At 38.8% G+C, this 9,927-nt stretch overlaps 1 protein-coding gene across 1 annotated transcript in view; it reads left to right on the top strand.

The window, feature by feature from the left end:
• The first annotated feature begins 2,050 nt into the window (after positions 1 to 2,050).
• The window catches only part of LOC138000754 (mitochondrial ornithine transporter 1-like), an 11,420-nt gene continuing 3,543 nt past the window's right edge, over positions 2,051 to 9,927 (top strand). Inside the window, exons 1-4 of the mRNA XM_068847386.1 lie at positions 2,051 to 2,869; positions 4,585 to 4,757; positions 5,252 to 5,343; positions 7,609 to 7,678. Coding sequence (XP_068703487.1) covers positions 2,391 to 2,869; positions 4,585 to 4,757; positions 5,252 to 5,343; positions 7,609 to 7,678 — 814 coding nt within the window. The 5' untranslated portion in view covers positions 2,051 to 2,390. The remainder of the gene's footprint in view (positions 2,870 to 4,584; positions 4,758 to 5,251; positions 5,344 to 7,608; positions 7,679 to 9,927) is intronic.

Raw genomic sequence — 9,927 nt, 5'->3', positions numbered from 1 at the left:
TGCCACAATGTATTTACAATAATGAAAAGGGTTTTCCGTGAACCAAGAAAGCTAATCTGCAGAGAGTAAAAGTAGGTTGCTGTACTACTGCACAACTTCAGTTTCTTCATAAATCAGGTATGGCTACCATTTCCTACAAACAAAAACAATGATAAAACCATTACACAGAAAGTGAATAATGCCAGTGTAAGCACAAGGGGAAAGATAATACCTTACATTATGAAATTTTGAACCACGGATACTGTGTTTTTAGCTTTCTGATTGGTTCACTCACTCTCAGTTAACAGCTCTTATACAGTATGACATACATGTAATATGGAAACTGATTGCGTCAATTGTTACCACGCTGGAAACTGATTGGCTTTAAATTTGTCCAAGTGTTAAGAATCAAATGAAAAGTTAATAAAACAATAATCAATGGATATGATTGAGTGGTTGATCTCATATCAACATGCACTCATGGAATTATAATAATATTATTGTTCATTATTGTCTTGTGCTATAGGAATTATATGCTTATTAGTATAATTACTGAAAGTTCTCTGCGCTAATTGGTTGTCATTGAGATGATTATTATTACGTGATAATCACCTAAGCGGTTAAATTTCAAAATAGCCACAAGCTGTTTTGTTGAGGTGACAGACGGATAAATTAATTGTTTTAAAGAAAATGTGTATTATTCAAATAATCAACTATGTAATAGGCGATTTGCACGATGGCATCATTTACTAAGAAATTGAGTTGCTTCTATTGTCAGGCAAATTTAAATTATTGTTTCCGATATTCCCTCAGACTCTATGAATGTTGGTGAATAAAAACCTCAACTTCATCTCGGTTTTTATTAACCGATATTCACCTTGCCTTCGGCGAATAATAATTGTTAATAATTATTATTTGGTGTTCATACTAATTTTTAGTGTTAAAGAATTTTCAGTCAGGGGTATGCATCTAACTAAAGCTGTAAGGCTTATTACTATTATTATTATAATTATTATTATTATTATTATTATTATTATTATTATTAGTATTATTATATAATGTACCTGAAGTGTTTGCATGCTTCCAAAGCTTTGCTGCACATGTGTTTTTGTAGCCGTTTTGCAAACTTACATTTATAAAATGTGAAAAAGTTGACCAATATGGTTACTCTGTTACAGTAATGTACTTTTCTGGGCTGTTCCACAACTGATCAGGACAATATTTCCAAACACTGAGTGGAAGACGCTTTGATGCAGAAAAATACTTGCGAGGAACAGCAACAAAAACCTCGCACAGATCGATGGCATTTAACAGTCAAGGTTACGTGACGTGGAAATTGTAAATCCCAGGTGTTAAGAAAATTAAACTTTGAGGCTGAAGTTCACTCACAGTTCATCTGCAGAAAGAAACCCAGTGGACGATTTTATACGATCAAAGTTGTATGACTGCGTTACAGTCCTCAATAACAACGGCCAGCCAAACTTATTTTCAAAAGCAAAAACCTTTCGTCCATCAAGACCAAGTTGCTCCTGTAGTTCCCGAGAACAAAGAAGAATTTCGCTGCCAGTTCGCTGGTTTCTGTAAGATTTTAAAATAATCTGGGGGCAGACCAACACCCCATGTCAAGAAAATTCACAGTAGCCAAAACCAACAAAATGATACAAGAGGACGCATTGCTACTTGACATGCAGACTTGCGAAGTAATCAATCGTGTGTCCTCGACCGTTGAATTGGAATCGCTGAGTGTTCTCTCCGACCTTGAAAAAAAATTCCTCTGGCACCCAGGGTATGAGTCCTCTAACTTTCCACAAAATTTGACAAATGCTAGAGTGTTATTCTCCACTTCGATCGATCACTTCGAATCTTTAGAGTTTGCGCAGGCGCAGTTACGCGAAAAAAGAAAATTTTACGTCATTATTCTCTAGCCAATCAGCGGTTTTTGCGCTCTGTCAATTTTCCCTTAATTTGTCGGATCATGCAGCTGATCTTGTCGGGTTTTTGACCGGAGACCCGTCACCTATCTGGAACACTGCCACCGACCACCGACAATCAAACGACAATTGATGACGCCATACATGACAAGATAAATGAAGGTGTCAGCAACTGAAAGCAATGGCTTTGGTGCCGTGCTAAAAAAGAACATTCGTCTGATTGGGCAATTACAGAAATTAACGTAGAAACAAGGGTTTGTTTGAGATTTTCTGTATCCCCGGCCGAAGCCTACTGCAACTCTGTGGCGAGCAGTGTATGAAATCTGCGTTAGCAATTCACAAAGGAAGGTCGTCTGGAAACAACTGACATCGCTTGTTGGAAGACACGTAATCTTAATTAATGTAAACTTTCTGGTAACTTTTGATCAATTAGGCCTAAGGTTAGTTAAGTTTAGCCTTTTGATCAAAGAAAGCGGGAAAATGGTGGACGGTACGTCTTCACTGAGCGTCGATCTAAAGGTTTTGAAACGGATGTGTAAAGATTTTACGGCTGGTGCAATGGGCGGTATTGCCTGTGTTTTAGCTGGACAACCCTTTGACACCGTTAAGGTCAAAATGCAGACGTTTCCGTCTCTTTTTAAGACTGCATTCGACTGTGGCTTGAAAACAATAAAACAAGAAGGATTTCGAGGACTCTACTCTGGTACAACCCCTTCCTTGGCAGCAAACATAGCAGAAAACTCTGTTCTTTTCTTATTTTATGGACAGTGTCTGTCCTTGGTGAAACAGATCACGGGAAAGCAAGATGAGAAGGAATTGACTGTGTTAAATCGAGCCATTGCTGGCAGTGGAGCCTCCGTATTCTCATCTTTTGCCTTGTGCCCAACGGAACTTGTGAAATGTAGACTTCAAGCACAGCATCAAATGAGTGTTTTGTCTGGAAAAACCGCGGCAAAGAGGTACTTTTCGGTTTATTTTGATACCTGGTCATTTCCATATTTTGCTTATCATAGTGTCCGAATTAAAGGCCTTGGTATGGTTAGTCTTAATAGAAGTGATCTGTGATTATGAATGGGACTGGCTCACATGGCTATAAGCCAATCAAATCCCATGGATTGATCACCTCCACTCCCCCTCCCCTACCCTAACCAATAATAAGACTATAAATTACGTTAATGGGGGTTTCCTTATGTCCCCCATATCACTGACTGACTGCAATAATATTTAAAGAAGGATAATCCAAAATAATACAGTTTCGTGGATATTTTATTTTATTGGGTAGTTATTTAGGAACATTTTCCCACTTTTTGGTTTGCTGAAAGTGGACCCTTGAACCTTCTACATTGTAAGAAAAAAATGACAAAATTGTTCTGTGGAAAAAAATCACAAGGGTGCATGATAAGTCATAAAATTAGCTTTCACAGTAATGACCAGAGTACAATTCAGATAATTGCTGTAAGTGCCAGTGGCAACACTATTCTCATCCAAAATCTTGATTTGCTCAGATGTTGGTCATTTTCTGAACATGAAATGCCTTTATCCAGTGGAAGGATTTTTTTAAGACAATTAGTGTGCCTGCTTCAGACCTGTGCATGATCTTGTAGATCTCTGATTAAAGTTAATTATTTTATTCACAGTATACTTGTTTGAAAGTGTTGCTTTGTAATGTCTAATGCAATTTATGCGCTGGAGGAAGTATTCATCAATTGCTTTACCAATGTTTTTTTGAGGGGAATACAGTGTGCTTTTGTGAGTCTTTCAATTTTCTATGCAAGAGATCATTGTGTCCTGTGTCACAGGGGCCAACAACTGTGATGGATAAGATACTGATAGAAGGAGATGCCATGGACATGTATTTGAGAGCTTTTAAACAACAAACTACGGTATACCAGATGCTGAGACAGTCTGCCATTAACTTATCTACCTAATCGAGCTTGTTGACCAGCTAACGAATCAAATCAATCGCCCACTGAGGCAAACAAATCAAAGAAAATGCTGATTGAAGTACATACAATTACAACTTCTGATAATTGGACATTTAGTTCAAGTGAAAGACAGAACAAATGTTGCTCAAATATTAACAGATTTCATAACAAAACGAAACTCATATACTGGCAAAAGTACAAAAATTTACCAGAATGCTTTTTAGTCACTCTTCATTGTAAAAACGTCACATTTTATAGGTAAAACTTGCACTTGTAAATAATGTTGATTGACATTTAACAGGTAATATGACATGTACTTAAACATCATAAAGACAGTGAGAAAAAAAGAAAGAGAATTATCTTTTTGGACTCTTTTGTAAGTCTGTCAAACAAAATTACTGTTGAGGCTGTTTTCCTAGTACAATAGTTTGTACATTTCCCTTGCTATCCTTAGCTTTCTGCATTCATTCATAGTCGCAAGTTCAGAATTACATTGTACTTTTCTTTTCACGAGTACCCTTGCAGCACTTGACTTCTCTGTAGTAATACCGGTAGTTTTTTCGTTATTATGAGCAGATGTTGAACCCTCTCCCATTTGTCAAAGAATACTTAAATCTGATTTTTGCTTCATTTTTCTCTTTTCAATGTGTAATAAATGAAAAAAGGAATTATAATAAATTATTGTTATTCCACTGTTCAATTTCTTAACAGTTCAAAAAATAATAATATTTGTTTCTCTGGATTTTTAGTGGAGCATTGCAAATGACAATGCAAATTATTCGTGAGGATGGTTTTCTTGGTCTTTTTCGTGGAATGACTTCTACCTTGGCTCGTGAGGTGCCTGGCTACTTCTTTTTCTTTGGCGGTTATGAGTTGTGTCGTTATGCCCTAACACCAAAAGGAAAAACTGTTGATGACATCGGTAAGAGAGATTTTGGTTGATTTACATGTACTTAAGCTAAAGGTATTTAGCTTTACCAATTTAAACCATAGTCAAGGACATCACATTCAGATTCCAGGGGTAACTTGTAGTCTTTCTGGCATCAATAGAAGTAGAGTAATCTGTTTTGCCAATGATGTTAAATATCAGGCTAGAATACATGTAGGTCCCATGGTTGCCAGTGACAGTGAGTGAGTAGAAGATGATGTTTGGATGATGAAGATGGTCGGAACAACTTGAACATAAAGTGCACCTGTACTCCAAGATCTTTTTGCTGCCATGAAGATCTTTCCTTACAGGTTTTGCAAGCTTTAGGAAACAAGTGCAACACATAAAAAGTGAAACTTTGACATGTCTAGGTGTACTGACAAGCAAAGTGCTGTTATTAGTTAATGTGAGTGTTCAAGAGACAAAATGAGACAAGATACTTTATTAGAAACAATACCTGTAATTAATAATGTGTTGCACCTATACAGGTCCCCTTCGGTTGATCTTTTGTGGTGGGATGGCAGGTGTGTCCTTTTGGTGTTCTACTTTTCCTGCTGATGTAATAAAATCTCGCATTCAGGTACCTATCCTAATAATAATAATAATAATAATAACAATAACGGTATTTAGCACTGGGGCACTAATAGGGGAGATTGTACAGGAATCAAATCAAATGAAGCCAACTCATATCAAATCATATGTTGGTTTTTGAGGAGTGGGGAAAACCGTAGTACCCAGAGAAAAACCTCTTGGAGGAGACTAGGGAACCAACAAACTCAACACACCTATGATGCCAAGTCTAGGAATCAAACCCAGGCTACATTGCACTAGCTCTGCTAATTGCTAGTTGGTGATTTTCTCATCCTCTTTAGTCTCCATGTTCCTATCCCAAGGAATAGAGAAAATGGCAAACATCCACTCTTGAGCTGCTCAATCCACCACAGTAACGTCTGGACAATTACATTCCATCTTCTGTGTTGTTTTGACGCTCCTATGCAACCAGATCTCCACATTTCCAACCTCCAACACCTTCACCTCATCTGGAACCTCCTTATACCACACATCAGCACACTTCACACCATACCTCTGATGAGGCTCCCAGTACTCCCTCAACAACCATCCAATCATGAGATATGTCCAGGTTTGACCCTAATTAGATGCACACAGATTTCAATAAGCGTCATGGAGTGTCCCCTTGCTTTTCTCACCAACTTCAACATCACTCGTGTCTCAGAATACAGACAATTTATGTCACAAAGTGTCCCCCAAATGCTGCTCTTTAAGTAAAGATTAACTGCTGCATTTACCCAAAGCTAAAAATAACGCTAACCTTTACGCTTACCTTATTGTTGAAAATAGGTAGCAAATGCTTAGACTTAAAGGGACACTTCGTGTTGGATGTCAAAATTGGCCATGCATCTAATTAGGGTCAAACACGGACGTAACTGCCAATCACGCCTCCTCCGATACTCCCTCTGCGCCAAACCAGTACAACCACTCTCCACATGCCCAACCCACTCCATTTGCTTGTCACACACTCTACACTTTGGATCTACTGTGCATTCTTCTTTTCAATCATGGCCCAAACATACTTCGTTCGCAAAGCCTGCTCCTGAGCAGCAGAAACTTCCCCCCTCTCCCCCTACCCTTGCTCTAGTACCCAGCTCGAAGCCCTTGCCATGACTTCCCATCAGCCAGTTCACTGACATCCCTCATAAACTTCCTGTGCGATCTCTTCTCCCGAAATGTCTCCTTCCTTGCTTTCTCCTCCTGCTTCTTGTTCTTTTTCTTCAAGATGGTTTCTCCCGACTCCAACATCTCCAACAAGGTTCAACATCCACTTGTCACTCATCTTGACATGTCCAAACAGACCAAGTTCCTCCTCCTTTACACAATCATACACACTAATTGATCCCTTTGTGCCATCCTTCCTCTTCATGTACAACCTTACTACACTCCCTTCTTGTGGAATGCCCCAAACATTGTTGACTACTTCCTTATCTTCACATCCATTGCCCTCAGCTCCCGATCACTCCAATCCAAAATCCCTGCATTGTACCTCACCACACCTATAGCCCATGCATTTATCACCCTCTTCAAATTTCCACCACACAACGTCGACCTCGCCAACAGTTTTGCCCTCATCAAATACCCCTGCTTGATCTTCTCCTTCATCTTCTTCTGCATAATATCTGCACTCTCCAACACACCCAAGTACGTTGTACCCATTCATGTCCACCTCACCCATCACCTGACCATGGGGCAACACAATTCCTTTACAACAAACCTTCACCCCCTGCTTCAGCATGAACACAGCACACTTGTCCAGCCCAAACTGCATCCCTTTGTCTCATTAACAAACCCACATAACATTGAGCAAACTCTGCAGCTCCTCTTCAGACCTTCCATAGGGCTTCAAATGGTCCATGAACAACAAAATTCATGGTTGGTCAACCTCTGATCTTTCCCTGAAGCTTGTACCCAATATTCTCCCCTTGCATTAACATGGTGAGAGGATCATTGCAAGAACATGTATATCTATCTAACTTGATCACCTTTTGATTCACTATGAAATTTGTCAGTCATACATGTGGTTAGTTCTTCCATTAGATATATCTACCAGCACCACTAGGAGGAGTACTACTACTATTACTACTATTAATAATAATAATAATAATAATAATAATAATAATTATTATTATTATTATTATTATTATTATTATTATTATTATTATTATTATACCAGTCACCTTACTTGTTTGGTTTGCCTGGGAACAAAATAATAAAGTGTGAGGTTGATTTAGTATTTTCTAAAACATTGTAAATTTGAATTGTCTTTGAACAGATATTGACTCAAGGGTCAAACCAAGTACCAGGATTCTTTGAAACAATGTTTGAGATTGTACGCAAGGAAGGTTTGTGAATAAAAAGCAACCCATATTATAAAAGGGTCACTCAGATGAAAAAACAGGGCACAAAGAGAGACTGCTGAAATGACTGATTAAGCCTAAGCGCTCGTTTCAGTGATTAGGTCTAAGGGGTGGTAATAACCACTGCGTAGCCGCGTAGCTGTTGTTGGTCAAATCCGTTCTCCGGTCGAATCGGTTTTTACCTAGGTTAAATTGGTGATCCTCATTATTTTGATTAAAGCAGCTATCAACCCCACAAAAATGACTGTAAACACCTTTCCCTTCCCTCAAGCACTGTCTTACCCTTCTCAACACATCTTAAGTTTATGTTTTAGATCATCCTATCAGTTTCTGTGTTCATACACTACGGTAAGTCTTGTCAACATTACAACATGGCAAGGGATCAAAGAACTGTACTATGCATTTACCGGTTCTCGAACTCTGGCCCTCCAGATCTATAGTCCTGTGTCTTCACCACTACCCTACAACGACGAACATGCTCAGCACACCAGACTTCTCATCATTAAGTATTTTCCTATAATAAGTCAATTGATATCCACGTATAATAACCAAAACTGATCCTAACCTGACCCTAATTTTTTCTCTAGGCTTAATTTAGGCTCCAAGAAAGTTTCTTCCATTCATCTGAGTACGTATTCAACCTACAGTAGGTAAAATGAAGATCACCAATTTCACTCGGGTAAAAGCGGATTCAACCTGAAAATGGATTTTACCGGCAACATAGCCACTTCTTTCCTTACTAACATATTCTAGGGGCAGGGGTGGTAATAACCACTGCGTATCTGCGTAGCCACTTCTTTCCTTACTAACATATTCTAGGGGGAGGGATGGTAATAGCCACTGCGCAGCCGTGTAGCTATCACTTTTCAAGATCCGTTTTGGAGTGGCTGGGTATTCAGCAGTTATTTAAATGAATTTTGTTTCAATTTGGAGATGTGGAGCAAAATTGTGACGTGGTTGTACCATGATCCATTACCTCAATCATTCACCATTTTCAGCGGTTTTTTACTTTTTGTGTTGTGGGCTCCTATTTTGTTTTGGTAAAGCACTGGCCACACAATTCAGTGCAATGATTGTCCCTACGATTACAAATGATGCAATTTAATTTGCGACTATATCTTGCGGCTAAATTATCTTGTTGCATCTTTTTTTTAATCTCGCGCACAGGGTATGTTATGGAATTATAGTTTATAACACGTTGTAACTAGTGTCCAGGCTCATTGCCGAAAAATGTGTGGAACTTTCATCTTGCAAGCGAAATGGCGCATTTTCTTCAATGTTCAGGAAAATAAGTGTTTCAAAGTAGTCAATCTCTTTGGCTTTTATGTTTGTGGGGATGGTATAAAGCAGCTGCTTTATCACTAATAACAGGCATTTCTTCTGTTTTATGTGTTAAATATCGTGGTTATGCGGAGGATGCGGATTTTAGGGAATTATTCACTGATCAACTCAAAACTTCAGCTTTTGAAAATTGGATCATTCAAATTCCCACCCCCTCAGGCCAAAATGGTGTTCAAATGCCCTACCCTGTCATCGGATTTGTCTGTGTGTCCCTAACTTTTGAAGACCTTTTTTGTAAGCCAATCGCTCACAAATGCAATATCTCTTCCTTCAAACTCTTCCATCTTGTCCAAACATGTGCGTTATGGCTGTTAGTGACTTCGGTGCCCAAAAAAAAAAAATGATTTGAAACCTGACACTTCCAGTTCAATTTTCCCCACCCCACGGCAGCAAAGGTCAAATTCCCCACTCCCCGTGCACAGAAGATGGTCAAATGCCAGGGGTTGGATGGATGTTGAAGTTTCGATTTGATTGGCGCATTATATGGATCCGGAGACCAATCTGGGCATGTGCCCAGGTTTTTTTTTTTTTTTACCCCTAAAAGAGGCCATATTAAAAGATGGATAAATTATGTAAAAAATACAGTGCCTTTTAATGATGGCAAAGACATTATCATCTAATACTTTCACCTACCGGTACATGAAGAAATATAAAAGACATTACTGTAACAATACACTTTTATACATTATTTCTTCGTGTGCAACCCTAGAGGAGACCTTCACGGCCATATATGATTGCGTTTTGCCCACAACACTCTAAGTGAGACCAAAATCTGAAATTTATACCCCTAAGCGAGACAATGAGCATCCCTCCCCTTTTTATATGGGAGTACCCCACCCAGGCCGCATGGCCGTATCCTGTCAGATGCCATCATGATGATAATAGGAGGAAAG

This window comes from Montipora foliosa, chromosome 4 (assembly GCF_036669935.1).
Source record: "Montipora foliosa isolate CH-2021 chromosome 4, ASM3666993v2, whole genome shotgun sequence".
NCBI classification, from domain to species: Eukaryota; Metazoa; Cnidaria; class Anthozoa; order Scleractinia; family Acroporidae; genus Montipora; species Montipora foliosa.
This window is presented reverse-complemented; position numbering and strand designations above follow the sequence as displayed.